This window comes from Phyllobates terribilis, unplaced genomic scaffold, assembly GCF_046119375.1.
Source record: "Phyllobates terribilis strain yellow unplaced genomic scaffold, ASM4611937v1 Scaffold_7__3_contigs__length_470593459, whole genome shotgun sequence".
NCBI lineage: Eukaryota > Metazoa > Chordata > Amphibia > Anura > Dendrobatidae > Phyllobates > Phyllobates terribilis.
Genome location: NW_027362767.1, coordinates 426179594 through 426203327, shown reverse-complemented (window position 1 = coordinate 426203327; position 23734 = coordinate 426179594). Strand labels below are relative to the sequence as shown.

Genomic DNA, 23734 nt, shown 5'->3' with positions numbered 1-23734 from the left:
TTAAGTTTTTGTAAAATGGTGGTATATTCATCTGTTGTTTTCACATACAGTTGATAATCTGAACACAGTTGTGCAAGGGCATCTCAGCCCAATCTCCTCAGTGCCTGGATCCCCTTCCCTACTGCACTTCAAGCTCACTAGCCATCTTTGAGCCTGTCACAGAAGAAGAGGTTACCCAGCTCCTCGCTTCTTCTCGGCCTACAACCTGCAACAGTGACCCCATTCCTTCACATCTCCTGCAGTCCCTCTCACCGGTGGTCACCACTCACCTGACTAAAATATTTAACCTCTCTCTTTCGTCAGGTATCTTTCCCTCCTCATTTAAACATGCCATCATAACCCCTTTACTTAAAAAGCCATCCCTGGACCAGAACTGCACTGCTAACTATAGACCTGTCTCTAATCTTCCCTTCATCTCTAAACTCCTGGAACGCTTGGTCCACTCCCGTCTAATCCGCTATCTCTCAGACAACTCTCTCCTCGACCCTCTACAATCTGGTTTCCGCTCCTTACACTCCACTGAAACTGCCCTCACTAAAGTCTCTAACGATCTACTAACAGCCAAATCCAAAGGTCACTGCTCCCTGCTGATTCTCCTGGATCTCTCTGCAGCATTTGACACTGTGGATCACCAGCTCCTCCTCACTATGCTCCGCTCTATAGGCCTCAAGGAAACCGTTCTCTCCTGGTTCTCCTCCTACCTCTCTGACCGCTCCTTCACTGTATCTTTTGCCGGCTCCTCTTCCCCTCCTCATCCCCTTACTATCGGGGTTCCTCAGGGCTCAGTCCTAGGCCCCCTCCTCTTCTCTCTATACACTGCCCCTATTGGACAAACAATCAGCAGATTTGGGTTCCAGTATCATCTCTATGCTGACGACACCCAACTATACACTTCTTCCCCTGACATCACCCCTACCCTAATACAAAACACCAAGGATTGTTTATCTGCTGTGTCTAGCATCATGTCCTCCCTCTATCTCAAATTGAATCTCTCCAAAACTGAACTTCTTGTGTTTCCCCCCTCTAGTAACCTAACTCTACCTAATATCGAAATTACCTTGGAGGGGTCAACCATAACTCCCAAGCAGCACGCCCGCTGCCTTGGGGTCATATTCGACACTAACCTTTCCTTTACTCCTTATATCCGATCACTCACTCGCTCTTGTCACCTGCATCTTAAAAACATATCCAGAATCCGACCTTTTCTCACTTTGGAAACTGCTAAAACTCTTACTGTCGCTCTTATTCACTCTCGTCTGGACTACTGCAACTCTCTTCTGATCGGTCTCCCTCTTACCAAAATTTCCCCTCTCCAATCTGTCCTGAATGCGGCAGCCAGGGTCGTATTTATGTCCAGCCGCTTCACCGATGCCTCCACCTTGTGCCAGTCATTACACTGGTTACCCATTCACTACAGGGTCCAATATAAACTCATTGCTCTCACCCACAAAGCTCTCTACAGTTCTGCACCACCTTATATCTCCTCTCTCATCTCAGTCTATCGTCCTACACGTGCCCTCCGTTCCACAAATGACCTAAGGCTAACATCCCCCATAATCCGAACCTCACACCTCCGTCTCCAAGACTTCTCTCGTGCTGCACCAGTTCTCTGGAATGCTCTACCCCAGACGACCCGACTGATGCCTAGCCCCGATGTCTTCAAGCGCGCTTTAAAAACCCATCTCTTTAAACAAGCCTACCACCTCAACTACTCAGTAAACTAACTTTCCCCTGTTTCCTCCTAAATACTATTCAGAATCTGCACCCTACTGCTTATCTGTTTCTACACCCTCCATGCACTCGATAACTGCACTCGGTAATTGAGTATTGCACTTTAACATACAGGCTGATGACCGGATCATACAGCTTTATATGATAATCCCGACTTATTATAATTGCCAGACCTGAAATAACAAGCACATTCCACCTATTGTGTCCCCCCATTTCCATGTAGATTGTAAGCTTGCGAGCAGGGACCTCACTCCTGATGTAACTGTTAAACTGTCTCACCTTGTATTGAATTTATTGTTTGTACATGTCCCCGCTTAATTGTAAAGTGCTGCGGAATATGTTGGCGCTATATAAATAAAAATTATTATTATTATTATTATTATTATAAGGGCTCCCTCTGGTGGTAGTTTGTGACAAGCAGGCTGAGACAGTCTGTCCATGTGACTCAGCAGTTTTTGCCATAAGTCTGCTATAACACAGGACAGTTCATGTTTACTGATTTCAAGGTTCTCTCTAACCTTCCATGTAGGCTTTGTGGGACGTCTAGCCCTCTCACTAGACAGTGGATCAAGTTCTATGCATTCTTCCTCTGACAATGGGTCTGGCAGAGACCGTGTAGTCATTCCCTCAGCCATCTTAATTCACAGGGAGAAGGGAAGCTGTATAGTCTCTTACATGCTGAGAGAAGATGCTCTGATGAATGTTCTGTGGCTTTATAGAAGCTGTGGCTGGCTTTACAGATGAATCTGGGAATTTCCTTTTACTATTCTGTCCCAATGGCCTGTGGCTGTAAATATAACTCTGTGAGACTCTGGGTCTCTTTCACCTGTACTTACAATTGGCGATGGTCGCAGATAGCTTACCTCAGCTGTAGGCACGCACGTTGAGAAGAATCCAGAAGAGGGGTTTATTTTCTTCCAGGAACTTGTGAAATGCATACACAGCAGCAGGTAAAAAGGAACTTTCCTCAGACAGGCTGAGAGCACATGAGCTTCTGATGGAGCCAAGATGGAGAATGAGGAAAGATAGGAAGAAGGGAAGGGTTAGCCACAACACAGTCACATGAGTGGAAGACAGAAAGAGAGAAGGGACATACACAAGTAAGGTAAACATTATTGCATAGCAACAACCAGCAATATATGAAAACTGCGAGACATGCAACACAGCATGTAAAATGTCCAGGGCAGTCTGTAACATCTCCCATTCATGGGACATAACAGTGAGTGCATTATACTGTGTGGAGGACCATGGGGAGTGCATTATGTGGCACCCCAGGGGTCTGGTTGCCACAGTGGTATTGTCTCTGTCACAGGGGGTGATGCCATGCCTGGAAGCAAGGAAGGGATCCCCTAATCAGGTTTTGCTAGCATGCAACACTTTCTTGGCTCCAGACCAGGAATGGGAGCTCCTCCCCTTAGCAACTGGGATCTGGAGGCAGGGTTTGTTAGTGTGAGCAGAGCAGAGAGGAGTTGAATACAGGACAATGACGAGGAAGGACCTGGGGATTTGAGCTGCATGGCAGTTCACCCCAGAAGAAAGCACAGAAGGACCGGACACCGGAGTCTGAGGTTGTGGGGCACCGAAGGCCCAGCAGCAGAAACCGGAGGGCAGGAGACTGCAGGTCTCCTGGCCCATCAGACGCCCGGAGGCTCAGCAGCACATAGGGCCCAGCACCGCCACGTGGGAGCGACATTCCAGGAAGGCCCAAGCTGCCTGCCATACGGGTGAGCACAAAGACGTTTTGCTCAGGGATGAGGGCTGCAGCACAGTTATACGCAGCAGGGCCAAAGAGGTAGTGCAGAGGGAAGGCCTACAACGCTACCTGGCTAGGTGGATTCCCCAACTTGCTTCCAGGCTGCCCGGACCTCTACTACCAGCTACTGCCCGTGCCCCGGTCTTCCTAACCACAGCAAGTAAAGATAAGAGGAAACCGCCATTAGTGTGGACTGATTATTAACTGTGCCATCCCCTGCACTGCACAGCAACATCTATAAAATCACCACTTCCTGCCCTGGAGCTGAGCTCTGCCTGTGGAGAGCTGAACCAACTTTGCTGCGTCATCATGGCTCCAGAGGTTCTGCACCGCAGTGGCAGCTCCATATAGCCGCATGCCACAGGTGGCGTCAAGAACTTTATATAAAAACTAAAAATCCCCTGTAAATAACCCCTTTTATTGACCGCCCTGGATCACGGACCGGGTCACCGCCACTGTGACATCTCCCCAAGCAACGACCGGCCCGGCACCGAGTACCCCACGGCCCAGGGGGCGCGTCAACTTGGCGTCACGAACAGGATTCACGAAGCCCGGTATAACCGGGTCCTGTGTGCCATAGACTGTACTGAACTGTGTTATTACGTAATTTGCCGTCAGCTGTGGGGAAGCAGGAGGCCCCGATCCGGATCCGCCAGGTAAGAGATCTTTCCACCTGCAGAGCAGCATACTGGTACGTCCGCAGACATCCAGGACCTGGCTGAGGTTCACTAGGGGGGAGCAAGATGCCCAACCTGGGAGAGGATCCAGCCGCGGGCGCGGCCGCCGCCGCTGTCATGCAGTTATCAATGCCATATATACCAGGGGCGGCGTGGTTGCCCCAGTACTCGGGGGAGTCGCACACCCTGAGCGACTTTGAGGAGAGACTGCGCAGTTAAAGTAAGGAGCAAAAAGTCAGCATCCTCATAGGCCAGCTAATCGGTGCAGCCCAGAGAGAGGTGAAGTCCTGGCCGGGCAGGGACAAAGGCACTGTCAATGAGATACTGGCCCGGTTGAAGGATACCTTTGACCCCCGCACAGCAGCAGAGATTAAAATGAAGTTCTACGGGTGCAAACAAAGGGTGCAGGACAGTGTGCGGGACTATGCTCTAAACCTGCAAGAGGCGCTGCGGGCCATCAAACAGGTAGACCCCGACAGTGTGCGAGACGAAGACAGATTGCTAACTGAACAGTTTATTGAGGGGCTCCTGTCTAACGCTCACCGGACACAGCTGCGCATTATGGCTCTGCAAAAACCTGATCTGGACTTTGCGCAATTTAAGGACCGAGCCATCCGGGTGCTGCGAGAACCAACCCCAGGTGGCACTGCACCCCTCCAGCACCCAGCTATCACATACCACCAGGAGGTGGCGTCCTTTCCCCCAGCACCTGTGGAGGCTGATGCGCAGACCCTAGGTAATGACCCATCTGCGGACCTACGCCTTCAGGTCCAGGAGCTGACCAAAAGTATGGCTACACTAACTAAAACAGTGCGGGCCATGCAAGTGTCTCCAAAAGAAAAGATCCAGCTGGCTTCCAGTCCAGATGACGTCCCATGGCGACGACAGAGAAGAATTCCACTGACCAGAGGGAGGAACAGCGATCGCTACGACCTGGACGGACAACCCATCTGCCGCTGCTGTCAAGAGGCAGGGCACTTCGCAAGATTCTGTAATTTAAAACGAGCAACCCCTGGGGCAGAGGGCCAACCCCCAAGAGTAAGACGACCAGGCCCACACAGCTGGCGAGACAAGTACGTGGGAGAACGACCGCTCCTACCTGTCGTGCTTGATAACATCCCGATGAACGCACTGCTGGACACTGGTTCCCAGGTGACAACGATGCCATATATCCTTTATAAACAATACTGTACTGATTCAAACATTAGCCGCAGTCCAGATGAACATCTTAGCATCTATGCCAGCAATGCTCAGCCCTTGCATCAGGTGGGGTATAAAGAGGTGACCATAAAAGTTGGCCGAGTAGAATTGCCAGCACAAGGAATGATTATTGTTGATATTGATCGCCGAGAAAGTCATCCTATGATAGCTATAGGCACCAATGTGTAACGGGTCTGGGAGGTGGAACCTCTGAGCTACTATACAAAGGGGGCAGTCCTTGTAAGGAAGCGGGTGGCTCCCAGGGAAGGTGGGCAGGTAGTCACGGCAAGTGACAGGGACAGTCTCTGGGTAGAAGGTCAGGAGGTCACGGCAAGTGACGGGGACAGTCTCATGACAGGCGGGTGGTCACGGCAAGTGACAGCATCGTATGAGTTTCTAGACAGGCAGGTGGTCACGGCAAGTGACAGCGGGATAAGAGTCTCTAGACAGGCGGGTGGTCACGGTAAGTGACAGCAGGGAAAGTCTCTAGACAGGCAGGTGGTCACGACACGTGACGGCAGAGCCTCCAGGTAGGCTAGCAGGCAGGTAGCAGGTGAGCGCTCCCAGGTGAGCGGGCAAGAGTCTCTGGATAGGCAGGTGGTCACGGCACGTGACGGCGGAGCCTCCAGGTAGGCTAGCAGACAGGTAGCAGGTGAACGCTCCCAGGTGAGCGGGCAAGAGTCTCTGGACAGGCAGGTGGTCACGGCACGTGACGGCGGAGCCTCCAGGTAGGCTAGCAGACAGGTAGCAGGTGAACGCTCCCAGGTGAGCGGGCAGACTGATCCATAGACAGACTGGCAGGGCTGGTAGGCGGACTGTCGGACCGCAGGAATGAAAGCAGATAGATAAGTATCAGGCAGGTATCAAGCAGGAATCTGGCAGGTGACTGGCAGGTAACTGGCAGGTAACTGGTAACGGGACCTGAGGGCTGAAGCAGAGTTGAAAGGCTTTGCAACAACATTGCTCGGGCACCTCCATTTTGGAGGATGTGCCTTATATATGGGAGGTCCTCCGGCAATTGGCCGGGGACTCCTTTGGACGGCGCGCGCGGTCCCTTTAAGAGAGGGGAGCGCGGGAGCGCGCGCGCACCCCCTAAGCACACTGCCGGGGAAGGAGCGCGTGCCGGAAGCAGCGGGGAGAGAAGCGCTGGAGGACGCCGCGCCAGGAGCAGGGAGGTGAGAGGGACGGCGTCTCTGCCTAGTACGGGGCAGAGACGCCGATGCTACAGTACCCCCCCCTTATAGGCCCCCTCTTTTTTTGGCCAGAAAGAAATTTTTCAAGGAGAAGCGGGGCGTTGATGTTCTCCCTGGGTTCCCAAGTTCTCTCCTCAGGACCAAACCCCTTCCAATCTACCAGAAAAAAGGTCTTTCCTCTTACCCTCTTGGAGGCCAGAATACTCTCTACCTCAAAGACGTCATCAGCGGAAATCGGAGCAGGAGGGGCACCTGGATTATTGAAAAAGAGTTAAAGACAACGGGTTTGAGGAGAGAGACGTGGAAGGAGTTGGGAATCCGTAGGGTGGCCGGGAGTTTTAATTTGTAGGCCACAGGGTTAATTTGCCTGAGGACTTCGAAGGGACCGATGAATCGAGGGCCCAACTTGAAGGAGGGTACTTTGAGCCGCACATGTTTGGAAGAGAGCCAAACCTTGTCTCCCGGACGGAATTGAGGCGGATCCAGACATCTCTTATCAGCATATCTCTTCATCCGCTCAGAGGACAGAAGAAGGGCGGACCTGGTACTCTCCCAAATAGTAGAAAATTCGCTGACTAGAGACTCCGCAGCAGGGTTGTCCGCAGAAACGGAGACAGGAAGTGGAATCCGAGGATGTTGGCCACCGACTATAAAGAACGGAGATTTGGAAGAGGATTCGCTCTCATGGTTATTGTAAGAGAATTCGGCCCATGGTAGGAGATCCACCCAGTCCGAATGGTGTGCATTAACGAAGTGCCGGAGGTAACTGGTCAGGATCTGATTGATCCGCTCCACTTGACCATTGGACTGTGGGTAGTAAGCGGAGGAGAAGTCCAGGGTGATGTCTAGCAGCTTACATGTGGCTCTCCAGAAGCGTGAGGTGAACTGAACCCCACGATCCGACATGATGTGGAGGGGCAGGCCATGGAGACGGAAGATGTGGCGGATAAAGTCTTTAGCCAGCTCGGGTGCAGATGGGAGACCAGGCCAGGGAATGAAGTGGGCCATCTTAGAAAAGCGGTCAGCGACAACCCAAATGATTGTACAACCGGCAGAAATAGGAAGATCGGTGATAAAGTCCATAGCAATGTGCTGCCAAGGAGCAGCAGGCACGGGAAGGGGCAGGAGATGGCCGGCTGGTAGATGTCTGGGAATTTTGTTACGGGCACAGGATGAGCAGGCCGCGACGAAGTCTACAACGTCCTTACACAGGGTAGGCCACCAGTAATGCCGGGTAATGAGTTGGAAGGTCTTCTTTTGGCCAGCATGGCCAGCTAGTTTAGAAGAATGTCCCCAGCGAAGAACCCTCTCCCGATCTGGTACAGCTACAAATGTCTTACCGGGTGGGAGACGAGTCAGATCCAAGGGGGCCACATTCATCACCTTGGAGGAGTCAATGATGTGCGTAGGCTCTTCCTCTTGATCGGAGGACAGGAAGGACCGGGATAAGGCATCAGCTTTGACGTTCTTGTCCGCCGGGCGGAAATGAAGAATGAAGTCGAAGCGGGCAAAAAACAACGACCACCGGGCCTGGCGAGGATTGAGTCTCTGGGCATTTTGGAGATATGCCAGGTTTTTGTGATCCGTGTAGATAATTACCGGATAAAGGGCCCCTTCAAGCAGATAGCGCCACTCCCCCAGTACCAATTTGATGGCTATCAATTCACAGTCTCCTATGGAGTAGTTGCGCTCAGACAAGGAGAAGATTTTGGAGAAGAAGCCGCAGGTTACCATTCTCCCGGTAGAAGATTTTTGGGTGAGTACCGCTCCGGCTCCGGAGGAGGAGGCATCAACCTCCAGGTAGAATTGTTTATTACAGTCTGGACGGTGCAGGACAGGAGCAGAGGCGAAGGCTTTCTTTAAGGAAAGGAAGGCCTCCTCGGCTTCAGGCGACCAAATCTTGGGATTTGCCCCCTTACGGGTAAGCGCAGATATGGGAGCAGTCCGAGACGAGAAGTGTGGGATGAAAAGACGATAGTAATTAGCGAAGCCCAGGAATCGCTGTATCGCCTTCAAACCTTCAGGACGAGGCCATTTTAGAACGGAAGAGAGCTTCTCGGGATCCATTTGCAGACCTGTCTGGGAGATGACATAGCCCAAGAACGGTAGGGAGGTCTGGTCGAAGAGGCACTTCTCGTATTTGGCATAGAGGTGGTTCTGCCGAAGCCTAAGCAGGACCTGACGAACATCCCTTCAGTGTGTGGGGAGATCCGGAGAGAAGACCAAGATATCGTCCAGGTATACCACTACGCAGGAGTACAGGAGGTCACGGAAGATGTCGTTGACCAGCTCTTGAAAGACAGCGGGGGCATTACAGAGACCAAAGGGCATCACAAGGTACTCATAGTGACCATCCCGGGTATTGAATGCCGTCTTCCACTCGTCTCCTTGACGGATACGGACCAGGTTATATGCTCCTCGTAGATCCAGCTTGGAGAAGATCCTGGCGCCCTTGAGACGGTCAAACAATTCGGAGATGAGCGGCAGTGGGTATTTGTTTTTTACTGTGACGAAATTGAGTCCTCTGTAGTCAATACAGGGACGTAGCGAGCCGTCTTTCTTTTCGACAAAGAAGAATCCGGCTCCAGCCGGGGAGGTAGATTTTCGGATAAATCCCCTAGCCAGATTCTCTTCAATGTATTCAGACATGGCCCGGGTCTCGGCTGCAGACAACGGGTAGATACGCCCACGGGGAGGAGTGGCGCCAGGTACCAGGTCGATCCGGCAGTCATATGGCCTATGGGGTGGCAACGTCTCTGCTTCCTTCTTACCAAAGACGTCCACATAGGGCCAGTAAGGAGCCGGGAGACCTGGTAAATTAGCTGGAGTAGGCGGAGGGCGAGCTGGGCGGACCAGAACCAGGCAGGTCTTATGGCAGTCTGGACCCCACCGGAGTACTTCACCGGATCGCCAGTTCAATACGGGTTCGTGTGTCTGGAGCCAAGGTAGACCTAGCAACAGGGAGTGAGAAAGTCCGGACAGCACATGAAATGAGATTTCCTCAGAGTGCAGCATTCCCACCTGCAGGGTTATGGGTTCAGTGACGAGCAGGATGGTCTCCGGGAGAAGTCTTCCATCCACGGAGGCGACTGACAATGGTTCAGCCAGGGACTTGGTGGGAATACAGTATCTCTCTACCAAAGACTGGGAGATGAGGTTTCCTGCAGCTCCAGAATCCAGGTGAGCGAATTCAAAGTGACCGTTTTCTCCCCAAGCAATAGAGACCGGTAAAGTCAGAGACGGAGAGGGCTTACTTTTGTCTAGGACGACCTCTCAGAGCTGTCCTAGACACTGGCGTTTCCCGGCTTCACCGGGCAGGAACGGATCAGGTGTTCCTTGCTGCCACAATAGAAACAGCTCCCCTCGGCCCGGCGTGACTCCTGGCGGGATTTGACCAACTTGGTCTGGTCGACCTGCATGGGCTCGGGTGAGTGCGCCCGGGGAGTGACTGAAGAAGAGACAGGTCTCTGGAAGTTAGGAGCAAGGCGGGGAAACTTTCTCTCACGGGTGGTTTCCTTGGTACGTTCCAGGAACCGGATGTCAATCCGGGTAGCAAGTGACACTAGGTCGTCCAGGGTGGTAGGGATGTCCCGACCGGCAAGTTCATCTTTAATCCGACCGGAAAGACCCTGCCAGAAGATGGACAGCAGGGCCTCGTTATCCCAGGCAAGTTCAGAAGCGAGGGTACGGAACCGTATGGCATATTGGCCTACGGTGAGACTCCCTTGGCGGAGACGTAGCAGAGAGGAGGCTGACGAGGTCTTTCGTCCCGGTTCATCGAAGACTTTCCGGAAAGCAGTGAGGAAAGCCGACAAGTCGGATACTAGGGGATCCCCTCTCTCCCACAGGGGATTAAGCCAATCCAGTGCCTCTCCAGTGAGATGGGACATTATGAAAGCCACTTTGGCCCGGTCGGTGGTAAAGTGATGTGCCAAGAGTTCAAAGTGCAGGGTGCATTGGTTTATGAAGCCCCGAGCTTGAGCGGGGTCGCCTCCGAAACGAGGAGGTGCAGAAAGCCGGGGTCCAGAGCAGGATGCCATGGTATTGATGGGCAGCGGCGCTGCCGGGGTGCGAGTCGTGCAACTAGCGGAGGTTGTAGGTGGAGCAGACAGTGTGTCCAGGCGGGAGTGGACATTCCGCAGGTGGTTCAAGATGGACTCCTGCTGGGATCTCTGACGGGAGACTTCCTGGTATAGGTCAGAGAGCGAGGGAGCTTGGGTGCCACCGGGTTCCATGGCCCGAGCAAACTGTAACGGGTCTGGGAGGTGGAACCTCTGAGCTACTATACAAAGGGGGCAGTCCTTGTAAGGAAGCGGGTGGCTCCCAGGGAAGGCGGGCAGGTAGTCACGGCAAGTGACAGGGACAGTCTCTGGGTAGAAGGGCAGGAGGTCACGGCAAGTGACGGGGACAGTCTCTTGACAGGCGGGTGGTCACGGCAAGTGACAGCAGGGTATGAGTTTCTAGACAGGCAGGTGGTCACGGCAAGTGACAGCGGGATAAGAGTCTCTAGACAGGCGGGTGGTCACGGCAAGTGACAGCAGGGAAAGAGTCTCTAGACAGGCATGTGGTCACGACACGTGACGGCAGAGCCTCCAGGTAGGCTAGCAGACGGGTAGCAGGTGAGCGCTCCCAGGTGAGCGGGCAAGAGTCTCTGGATAGGCAGGTGGTCACGGCATGTGACGGCGGAGCCTCCAGGTAGGCTAGCAGACAGGTAGCAGGTGAACGCTCCCAAGTGAGCGGGCAAGAGTCTCTGGACAGGCAGGTGGTCACGGCACGTGACGGCAGAGCCTCCAGGTAGGCTAGCAGACAGGTAGCAGGTGAACGCTCCCAGGTGAGCGGGCAAGAGTCTCTGGACAGACAGGTGGTCACGGCACGTGACGGCGGAGCCTCCAGGTAGGCTAGCAGACAGGTAGCAGGTGAACGCTCCCAGGTGAGCGGGCAGACTGATCCATAGACAGACTGGCAGGGCTGGTAGGCGGACTGTCGGACCGCAGGAATGAAAGCAGATAGATAAGTATCAGGCAGGTATCAAGCAAGAATCTGGCAGGTGACTGGCAGGTAACTGGTAACGGGACCTGAGGGCTGAAGCAGAGTTGAAAGGCTTTGCAACAACATTGCTCGGGCACCTCCATTTTGGAGGAGGTGCCTTATATATGGGAGGTCCTCCGGCAATTGGCTGGGGACTCCTTAGGACGGCGCGCGCGGTCCCTTTAAGAGAGGGGGAGCGCGCGCGCGCGCCCTAAGCACACTGCCGGGTAAGGAGCGCGTGCCGGAAGCTGCGGGGAGAGAAGCGCTGGAGGACCCCGCGCCAGGAGCGGGGAGGTGAGAGGGACGGCGTCTCTGCCTAGTATAGGGCAGAGACGCCGATGCTACACAATGTGATAGAGAATTGTCTTGGGGAAATTATTCTTTTGTTACAACAGGTCACAGAGACTGCCAGTTCCAGTCAGCAGCGAGTTCTGCAAAAAGAGATCAGAGCCCTGATGAAAAGACAACAGGTAAAGCTGTCTGGTGGAGAAGTCGGCAGTGTCAGGATGAGTGATCCATTCCCCATTGCAATGCCCCCTAGGAGTGAAATGTTAATATGGTGTCGGGCAGCAATAGGCCCCAGGGGTCAAGATTATCAGGCCCTGGTAGAACCCGTGTACTCTGATAGTAGGCCCACCTTCTTGACAGCGAGCGGGGTAGTTGATGTCCGCAAGGGGAGAGTACTGATACGCATCCTGAATTGTGGGGAGAAAGAGGTCCATTTACTCTGGTATGGCACCCTTGCTAAGCTGTTCACTGTCAGTAACAACGCAATAAAGGCAGTGGAACCCTTGCCTCCGTCCAAACCGGCGGAGGATAACGACTCCAAGGGGCTGATGGAGGATTGGTGTCAGAAGCTACAAGTGGGCACTGACTCCACCCCTTTGCACCAAAAGCATGGAGTATACCAGGTGGTCCAAGAATATGAGCGAGTCTTCAGCAAACACCCACTAGACTTTGGGCAGGTAAAAGGGGTCCAACATCATATCCCCACAGGAGATCATCCGCCCATTAAAGAAAGGTACCGGCCTGTACCCCCAGCTCACTATCAATGTGCCAAAGGAATGTTACGGGAGATGAAGGAGGCTGGGGTGATTAGAGATAGTTGTAGCCCCTGGGCAGCTCCATTAGTTCTCGTTAGAAAGAAGGATGGTACAATGAGGATGTGTGTTGAGTACAGGCAGATTAACCGCATTACACCTAAAGACGCCTACCCATCACCCAGAATTGAGGAATCATTAGCAGCATTGAGGCTAACTATTTCTCCACTTTAGATCTCACCAGTGGGTACTGGCAGGTTCCTGTGGCAGGGATGGACAGAGAAAAGACCGCGTTTACAACACCAATGGGCCTCAGCGAGTTCAACTGCATGCCATTCGAGCTCTGCAACGCCCCAAGAACTTTCCAGCGGTTAATAGAGTGTTGCCTGGGACACAAAAACTTCGAAACCGTCCTGCTGTACCTAGACGACGTAATCGTCTACTCAAAGACATATGAAGACCACCTGGAGCACCTGGCCGAGGTGTTCGAAGCCCTATCTGGTTATAGCCTGAAAGTAAAGCCGTCCAAGTGTCACCTATTGAAGCCCAAGGTGCAGTACCTAGGTCATGTGGTAAGCGTCGAAGGTGTAGCACCAGACCCTGAAAAAGTCACCGTGATCAAGGACTGGCCAAGACCCTCCACTATTAAGGAAGTGCGGCAGTTCCTCGGGCTGGTAGGCTACTACAGGAGATTCATCAAGGGTTTCACCAAGATAGCGGCACCCATGCAGGACCTCTTACTGGGCCAGTCCAAGAAGGCCAAGAACCCGAAAACTCCGTTCAAATGGGGTAAACCAGAAGATGAATCTTTCACTCAGCTGAAAATCGCTCTTACTGGAGACGAAGTCCTGGCGTACCCAGACTATGGCAGCCCTTTATACTCCATATGGATGCCAGCAACGTGGGATTGGGAGCGGTGCTTTCCCAGGTACAGCAGGGCAGAGAGAGAGTGATTGCCTACGCCAGCAGGAAGCTCCGTCCTACGGAAAGGAACCCCGACAACTATAGTTCCTTTAAGCTGGAGTTCCTAGTCATAGTCTGGGCTGTAACAGAGAGCTTCAAACACTACCTCGCCTCCTCCAAATTTACAGTCTTCACGGAAAACAACCAGCTGAGGCACCTGGAGACTGCAAAGCTTGGTGCCCTAGAACAACGATGGATGGCTCGACTGTCAAACTACGAGTTTACTATCAAGTATCGGGCGGGGCATAAAACCACTAATGCTGATGCGCTGTCCTGGATGCCCAACTTGCCAGATGGGGGAGAAGACCCGGAAGAGCTGGAGGAGATAGAGATACCCGCTTTCCATCGTCACAGGGTGGCCCAGTGCTCCCACTGTGTGAGGTACAAGCGTTCCGCTAACAGAGAGGCCACGTTCAACCCATTGCCCCACCATAGATGTGCAGAGACGCAGGATAGCGACACGGCTGTCCGCCTGGTAAAGGAGTTGCTGGCACAAGCTGACTCGCACCCTGATCCAGATGCTCCACAGGAGACCCAACAGTTGTGGAAGGAGAAGGGCAAACTGTTCATCTACGAGGGAAAGCTGCGTCGAAGAAGTATCAACTCCTGGACACACAAACTGGTCTGGCAGGTGGTAGTCCCGAAGCAGGATGCGCCAATGGTCTTAGAAGTGTACCACGATGGAGCAGGACACTTCGGGTGGAAGAAGTTGGAAGTCCTGCTACGTGAACGATTCTACTGGGTTGGCATGAGGAAACAATCGAGAGATGGTGTTGAGAATGTGGTCCATGCAACCTGATACGAAAAGACCGTGATAGCCAGAGGGCTCCCCTGCAGCCCATAATCATCAAACAACCACTTGAACTGGTAGCCTTGGACCACGTGAAGCTAGCCCCAAGCCGGTCAGGCTATGTCTACGCTCTCACCATAGTAGACCACTACTCCCGATTCCTTGTAGTAGTGCCAGTGAACGATCAGACGGCAGCCAAAGCGTTTCAACAGCACTTTTGCCACCCGCATGGTTACCCTGAACAGGTGCTTACCGTCCAAGGTCCAGCCTTTGAAGCAGAGGTGTTCCAAGAATTCTGTAACTTGTATGGCTGCAAGAAAATAAGGACGACGCCGTATCATCCCCAGACCAACAGGTTGTGCGAGAAGATGAACCAGGTGGTAATCGACCTGTTGAAGACGTTGCCCCTTGAAGAACGTAGCCTGTGGCCAGAGAAGTTACCAGATTTGGTGGACCTATAAAACCACATCCCGGTGAACTCCACCAACTGTACATCCGCTTACCTGATGAGATCAAGACCTGGTAAGCTACCCATCGACTTAGGCATGGGAGTTCTAACACCGGAGACAACATCACCAGATGCAGATTGGGATACCGAGCGGCAGCAACAATACCGCAAGGTGCAAGAATGTGTTGAGAGAAGTTTGTCCCAGGTAAGACAGAGGCAAGAGAAAACTTATAACCAGCATGCACCTGCCATTCCCTTATCACCAGGAGAACAGGTACTTACGAAGAAAAGACGAGTCCACAAGTTAGATGACCAGTGGGAGGTTGAGCCATACACCGTTTTGCCTTCAGATTTCGATAACATAAAAGTGTGCCTCATCAGTAAAGATGGAGGGGAAACTTCAGCGGCAGTCTCAAGAGACCACTTGAAGATATGTCCTGAACAGTTGAACCACAAAGAAGAAGGCCAAGACAGCCCTCAGCCCACAGAAAAGGTGGAAGAGACGGTCCAAACAATCCTTGGAGAATTTCCCCGGACTTGGACGCAGGTGAACCAAGCAATCGTGGTACCTGTCCTGACCTTTCTCCAAGTGGCCTCACCGGACACTGCAGAGGCTCCAGAACATCTGGAAGACCAGTCGGCCCCAGAGACAGACACTTCATCAGCAGCAGATCAGGAGAATCTACCTTCTGCTAGCAGTGAACCTGTCATACCCATGGTGAGTCAAAGAATTCGTAGGAGATTACCCAGCCTACCGTTGTTACCTCAGACTACCTGTAGTGTAGTTCACACTGAACCCACCACACCAGCGGTAGACACTAGGGACCAGGGACAACAAATGTACTAAATAGATCAACCTGTAGTACTAGAGGTCAGCTCCCTGCCCGCTGGAGGAACTAAAGTGTAAGAAAGTAAAAATGTATGTTATATAGTTGTAACCGTTAAATTATGCTAGATATATATATATTTGTTAAATTTATGGACAATTGGACCACAGGACTAAGTGTGGTCAGGACAATGTTGAAAATAGTTAATAATTGGCCTTGAAAATAAACCGCAGGCGTGGCCGAAAACCAGGCCCACCGACAGAGTGCCCTGAAGCCACGCCCAGGGACAGTACACAAAGTGGGTTGATGCGGTTCCCACCAACCAAACTTCAGATATCCGGAAAAAGACAATTCCCGGATAGCGGTGTAAAGACTAAGCGCCGCAGTGACTGCTACCAATTTTTGTTGGATTTTTGTAATTTTTGCCTTTTTGAGATTTTGTAAACTATTGGTAATGTGAATTGTTATTGTTGTTGATTGTTAATTCAAAAAGGTATCCTCAGTCCGGGAGTACTGAATTTAACTAGGAGGGAATGTGGCACCACAGGGGTCCGGTTGCCACAGTGGTATTGCCTCTCTCACAGGGGGTGATGCCATGCCTGGAAGCAAGGAAGGGGTCCCCTAATCAGGTTTTGTTAGCATGCAACACTTTCCTAGCTCCAGACAAGGAATGGGAGCTCCTCCCCTTAGCAACTGGGATCTGGAGGCAGGGTTAGTTAGTGTGAGCAGAGCAGAGAGGAGTTGAATACAGGACAGCGACGAGGAAGGACCTGGGGAGTGGAGCTGCACGGCAGTTCACCCCAGAAGAAAGCGCAGAAGGACCGGACACCATAGTCCGAGGTTGTGGGGCACCGAAGGCCCAGCAGCAGAAACCGGAAGGCAGAAGACTGCAGGTCTCCTGGCCCATCAGACGCCCGGAGGCTCAGCAGCACATAGGGCCCAGCACCGCCATGTGGGAGCGACACTCCAGGAAGGCCCGAGCTGCCTGCCATACGGATGAGGAAAAAGATGTTTTACTCAGGGACGAGGGCTGCAGCACAGTTATACGCAGCAGGGCCAAAGAGATAGCGCAGAGGGAAGGCCTCCACCTGGCTAGGTGGATCCCCCAACTTGCTTCCAGGCCACCCGGACCTCTACTACCAGCTAGTGCCCATGCCCCGGTCTGCCTAACCACAGCAAGTAAAGATAAGAGGAAACCGCCATTAGTGTGGACTGACTATTAACTGCGCCATCCCCTGCACTGCACAGCAACATCTATAAAATCACCACTTCCTGCCCTGGAGCTGAGCTCTGCCTGTGGAGAGCTGAACCAACTTTGCTGCGTCATCATCGGCTCCAGAGGTTCTGCACCGCAGCGGCGGCTCCATATAGCCGCATACCACAGGTGGCGTCACGAACTTTATATAATAACTATAAGTCCCCTGTAAATAACCCCTTTTATTGACCGCCCTGGGTCACGGACCGGGTCACCGCCACTGTGACATCTCCCCAAGCAATGACCGGCCCGGCACCGAGTACCCCACGGCCCAGGGGGCGCGTCACATTATACTGTGTGGAGGACCATGGGGAGTGCGTTATACTGTGTGCAGAACCATGGGGAGTGCATTATACTGTGTGGAGGACCATGGGGAGTGCATTAAACTGTGTGGGGGACCATGGGGAGTGCATTATAATGTGTGGAGGACCATGGGGAGTGCATTATACTGTGTGGAGGACCATGAGGAGTGCATTATACTGTGTGGAGGACCATGTCGAGTGTCTTATACTTTGTGGAGGACCATGTCGAGTGTCTTATACTGTGTGGAGGACGATGGGAAGTGCATTATACTGTGTGGAGGACCATGGAGTGTGCATTATACTGTGTGCAGGACCATGGGGAGTGCATTATACTGTGTGGATTACCATGGGGAGTGTCTAATATTGTGTGGAGGACCATGAGGAGTGCATTATACTGTGTGCAGGACCATGGCGAGTGTCTTATACATTTGTGGAGCACCATGTCGAGTGTCTTATACTGTGTGGAGGACGATGGGGAGTGCATTATACTGTGTGGAGGACTATGAGGAGTGCATTATACTGTGTGCAGGACCATGGGGAGTGCATTATACTGTGTGCAGGACCATGGGGAGTGCATTATACTGCGTTCAGGACCATGGGGAGTGCATTATACTGTGTGGAGGACCATAGGGAGTGCATTATACTGCGTGGAGGACCATGGGGAGTGCATTATACTGCGTACAGGATAATGTGGAGTGCATTATACTGCGTACAGGACCATGGCGAGTGCACTATACTTCATGGAGGACCATGGGGTGTGCATTATATTGTGTGGAGGACCATGGGGAGTGAATTATACTCTGTGGAGGGCCATGGAGAGTGCATTATACTGCATGCAGGACCATGGGGAGTGGATTATACTGTGTGGAGGGCTGAGTGGGGGTCACAGTTGGGGGATCATACTGTGTTGGAGTCACCATACTTTGCCCAGGGAGTTGAGGTGGGATACAGTAGGGTCATTATACTATACTGTGCGTGTGGAGGCTAATGTGGAGGAATTCACCATGGGACTATCATACTGTGTTTTTCTGATAAGTAAAGTTTCTAAGTTTCTAAGGTGGGAAAATCAGAAGAAAAAGACTGTTAAATATATGGATAACATATAGGAGGATTTCTTCAGACTCCAGCCCTTCTTGACACGTGTCCAGGACAGGCTGCTGTTTGAATTATGTGATGGGCGCTATTTTATTACATTCTTGGAGAACCCCTGATCCAGGATTATTTTTTTTTCACAATGTGTCTAAGAACTAATAGGCAAGTAGTTGCTAACTACCTGCCTGTTGTGCCGATATCTGCTGGCACAGGGGTGTCACAGACCACTTCCGCAGGCAATTCAGTGGCTTCCACTGACCTTGCGTCAGCAGAGCAGCTCATCCTCTCCCGGGCTGCTTTGTTGACGGGGTTTTACTGTTGATGTCATGCTGATTGACAGATGGCTCCCCGCTGCCTTACTGCAGGGAGCCGACTGTCAATCAGTATGACATCAGCAATCATCGCCTGTTGACAGAGCAGCACAGAAGAGGAAGAGCTATCCTGTTGACATGGAGCAGCTGAATCCCAGGGAGGAGCCGTTAGTGAGTACACTGAGCCGGCGCCAGGTATTAACGGCATGTTTTTACGCCCATAGTAAAAAAAAAATTGTTGGAGAGCCCGTTTAAATGTTTACCAAAAGAAAATAGGAATATTCCATTAACTGTATTTTATGACCGAGTATCTTTAGGGTATGTTCACATATAAAACATTTGCAGTGGATTTTTCTGCAGTATATCTGTAGCAAAATTCCAGTGTGATCCATGCAGATTTTGTTGTGGATTTTCTGCAGATTTCATCTTTTGCATCGGAAATCAGCAATGAATTCCACACAAGGATTTGACACACTTTCATATTTTAAAAATTTGCAAATGTATCGCACACCAGATTTTCTATATGCAAATCTGCCCAGAAAATCTGCAACAAAAAATGCAATGTGTGAACCAGGGGTATTTTATTTTTTCTTCTATTTTTTCTGTTTATAGGGTATCACATTCTGCAAGGATTGGAAGGATGCACTCTGTATGATAACGGCACGGTCCAGGCTTTGTGCCATATTCATTATGATGGAAAACTATTTATGTATTTTAATCACCGATTTGGCCGCCAAATTTAAATATCGGCCGTGACCAATCACCGATTTTGGCGCCACAATTAAATAGCGTCCGCGACCAATCAGCACAGCGGTGTTTAAATGTGGCGCCAAGATCGGTGATTGGTCGCGGCCGATATTTAAATGTGGCAGCCAAATCGGTGATTGGTCGCGGGCAGCGCCAGCAACCAATGAGCGATTTTTAACACAAATGTCCGGACCTTTGTAACACCATGCGGATACTGTGGGGACATCAGCGGCTAGGGTGTCAAGGGAGGACCGGGGAGCGGCGCTGCGGGTCGGGATATTTCTGCTGCGAGCGCCCGCTCATGTCCCGGGTTCTCGCAGCGGAAGTATCCGCACAGGCAGCGCCGCTGACATCCATGCGCCTAGGGTGTGAAGGGAGGACCGGGGAGCGGCGCTGACATCCAATTGGTCGCGGCCGCTATTTAAATGTGCCGCACAAATCGGTGATTGGTCACGGTCTTGGCCCGCGACCAATCACTGATCTTGCCGCAAAAGTTAAACACTACTGTGCTGATTGGTCGCGGACGCTGCCCGTGACCAATCACCGATTTTGGCGCCAAATTTAAATATCGGCCGCGACCAATCTCCGATCTTGGCTCCACATTTAAACACCGCTGTGCTGATTGGTCGCGGACGCTATTTAAATGTGGCGCCAAAATCGGTGATTGGTCGCGCCCGGCGTCGGCGACCAATCAGCACAGCGGTGTTTAAATGTGGAGCCAAGATCGGTGATTGGTCGCGGCCGATATTTAAATGTGGCGCCCAAATCGGTGATTGGTCGCGGGCAGCGTCCGCGACCAATCAGCACAGCGGTGTTAAACTTTTGCGGTAAGATCAGTGATTGGTCAGGTCCGAAGACCGCGACCAATCATCGAATCGTGTTGTTGAGGACCGGGGAGCGGCGCTGCCTGTGCGGGTACTTCCGCTGCGAGAACCCGGGACATGAGCGGGCGCTTGCAGCAGAAGTATCCCGACCCGCAGCGTTGCTCCCCGGTCCTCCCTTCCGCATGGAGGTCAGCGACGCCGGCGGTCCTTCCGCTGCTACCGGCCGGGAGATGAGCGCCTCGCACCGCTCATCTCCCGGCTGCATCTCCGTCCCGCAGATGGGTCCGGCGGTCGAGGTCCTTCTGCTGGTACCGGCTGGGAGATGAGCGCCTCGCGCCGGTCATCTCCCGGCTGCATCGCCGCTGAGCTCCGTCCCGCAGATGAGCCGCTAACGGCCGCCATCTTTTTTCAGAAATCCCGAGGCGCTGATTGGCCGCTGCCGGACCAATGAGCGACGCGGGATTTCCAGGACAGACAGACAGACAGACGGGATAAGACGATTATATATATAGATGTATTACATGGAAAGGGACTGTGTTAGCCGGTCAAAAAAGCACAGTTCACGGTCAGCTGCCCTGACTTCGCGATGCGGCTTCAGGAGCACGGCTTGCTACAATGAGCTGATTTCCATGGTGGCTCTCATGTCAGAGTGGATGTCTATAGTTAGAGAACATCATCTTTTACTTGTACTTAGGAAACAGTCTCAAACAGCGATTATTATCCCTTGTTCTTCCTCTTACAGAAGTCCCAGTTGTGAAGGTGACCCAGATCCCTGTAGACAATAGCACCTTTAGGGTGCACTGCCGAGCGTATGGACATTACCCCAAAGACATCTCTATAATGTGGTACAAGAATGGACAACAGATATCGGAAGAGATGATGGAAAGGATGACCCTGCCATTACTGGACCTGACGTATCTGACCTCTTTATCGTTCAATGTCACATCCGTGCCTGATGATGTGTATACCTGTAGGGTCAACCACAGTAGTATGCTGCGGGACTTCACTCAGGACTGGAGTAAGTGGAGTAAAATATTATGTACCTATAATATACATCTACAACACAAATCTAGAGCATATCTATAATATTTGGATGTATCCTAATGTTTCCTTTTAGTTGGCCTGTGTGTTAGTTAGTTTTGTAGTTAGGTTAAAGTGGTATTCTTATGTAAGTTTTAGCCTATAGCTGCAATATGTCATTACATAATGAGGTTTAAACTCTGGGACCCACGCCTATACTGAGAATAGAGGGGCCACAAATCTGTTCCAGCTCAGTATTTTTTTCTTAGTTTAAAACCTGTGTATTGGGACTCCTGGCTGTGCTGTAAAATGAGCCCCTGTACTCCTGATGAAGCAACTGTGGCGAAACATTAGATTTATCATGATTGGAGCTTCAACTCTATAGACAAATACGACTTACAGGGACAGATTTCAGCGCTTCCTGTATCTTCACACTATATTGTGAACAGATGGGATATTAAAGGCTAAAATTATTTCTAAATGTTACTTTTTGGTAAATAACGCAAAATAACCTAAAAAATAAGCACGTAAGTAGTTGATTATCAAATTCAGACGTGGCCGAATTTGTAGCGGATTTGTGATACATGCAAATCAACAGTGAATGACCACAGCCATGCTCATGGCCACCAGCTGTGCAGAGAACCTCAGGTGGACCTGGCTACTTGAACTGAGTCACCCTGTCCAGCCAGGAACAAGATATTGTCTTATATATCCTGTGCCCCCAAATCCCTAAAATGATGACCACAGTATCCATAATGAGCATTACCTATTTCAGTGGGCTGTATTAGAGATGAGAACAGCGCCTCTCCTATCTTTTTCTTTCTTGCAGTGCCTCGCCTTTATTTTTCTTTCCTACAATGCATCTCCTACATTTCTTTCCAGCAGTGCCTCTCCTATGGTTTTCTTTCCAGCAGTGCCTCTCCTATGGTTTTCTTTCCTACAGTGCCTCTCCTATGGTTTTCTTTCCTACAGTGCCTCTCCTATATTTCTCTTTCCTACACTCTCTCTCCTATCTTTTTCGTTCCTGCAGTGCCTCTCCTTCTCTTCTTTTTTAGATAAGGATAACAGTTTTCCTGCCTATCACTTTATATTATGTATAGATATAGAATCAGTCATTGATAGATACAATTAATCTTTGACACAATCCTGAAACTTTCTGTTTTTTCTATGCAGGAATTCCAAGTGACTCTGAAGATCTCAGCAGTGCTTCTCCTAGCCTTCCTATTTGGGCAGTGATTGCTATCTGCTTGGTCGCCATCCTCATCATCGCTGCCATTATTTTTGGTTCAGTTTCCTTTCTTTTAAAAAGAACACAATTACATGAACCATTTGAATGAAACATATGGAGTGAGCCGAATAAAGTTGTTTTTTTTAAGCTATTACTGTCGATTAGCACAACTTTTCTTATTTTTAAAATATGAAGTACAGAAATAAATGATGTTGTTCCGCAGCCCAATATTTCCTCAAAAAAATAATGATGCTAATGTTCCTCGGAATGGTGGGAGCTAATATTGTGCAGAAAGTGTCATCAGCAGGTTGCACCAGAGATACAGAGAGACTGGAAGAGCCACAGAAAGGCAGAGACATGGACGTCCTTTGGCCACATCCCACACTGATGGCAGCTTCATTGTGAACAATGCCCTTCAGAGCCGGATGATGAATGCTACACAACTCCAGGAATATTTAAGAGAGGTGTGAGGCACCAAAGTGTCACGTCAGACCGTTTAAAACCATTTACATCAGCGTGGTCTGCATGCTAGATGATCTGCAAGGTACCTGACCGCACCACCAGGCACAGGTGTCATCGTCATCGTCTTGCATGGGTCAGGGAGCATCTACGTTGGACGAGAGACCAGTGGCTTCAATGCTGTTCACTGATGGATGTCGATTCACGCTGAGCATAAATGATGGCCGCCAATGATTTTGGAGACTTCAAGGAGAGAACTATGCATGAGCCACTGTTGTCACCAGACGAGCCTTTGGTGGTGGTGTAAGTGTGGGCAGATGTCTAGTCAATACAGAACTGCCATACACTTTGTGACAAAGCCCTTACTGCTTGAATAACATCATTAATCCAGTCATTGTGCCTCTGCACAAACAACTGTCACACTGTCACAGAATACTGGAGGTAGGGGGCCTAAGCTGACCCTAAGCTGGGGCCCTGACTAATCCCTCATCCTGGAGGTACTGTTAAAGGTACAGAGGTCCAGGCCGCCAGCGTAACCCCTACCTCCTGAGGATCCCTGCACCACAGTAATCTAGTCCTGAGAAGGACCCCGATCACAACAATAGGGAACCAGCAATAATATGCCCACACACAGTATTTAGACGAACGAGACAGTACAAGGGAAAAACCAAAACCACCTTGCATACAACTTCAACAAAACTACAACAGAGGGAACACCAACGGGAAAGGAGATAAATGATAAAGCGAGGAAAGGGAAATAACACTTTCAAATACACTTATCTCAGCAACTCCAAACACCACGATCCGCTCTGTAAGTCAGAATGAAAAGCTTTCACCGACACCTCA

General features: G+C 51.1%; 1 protein-coding gene across 2 annotated transcripts in view; it reads left to right on the top strand.

Moving 5' to 3' along the window:
• LOC141155186 (H-2 class I histocompatibility antigen, alpha chain-like) overlaps positions 1-22584 on the top strand; it is a 146167-nt gene extending 123583 nt beyond the window's left edge. For both annotated transcript variants that reach the window (XM_073641906.1, XM_073641905.1), the window contains exons 3-4: positions 20924-21199; positions 22375-22584. In XM_073641906.1, the coding sequence (XP_073498007.1) occupies positions 20924-21199; positions 22375-22538 (440 nt within the window). In that variant the 3' untranslated portion in view covers positions 22539-22584. The remainder of the gene's footprint in view (positions 1-20923; positions 21200-22374) is intronic.
• Positions 22585-23734: the final 1150 nt, after the last annotated feature.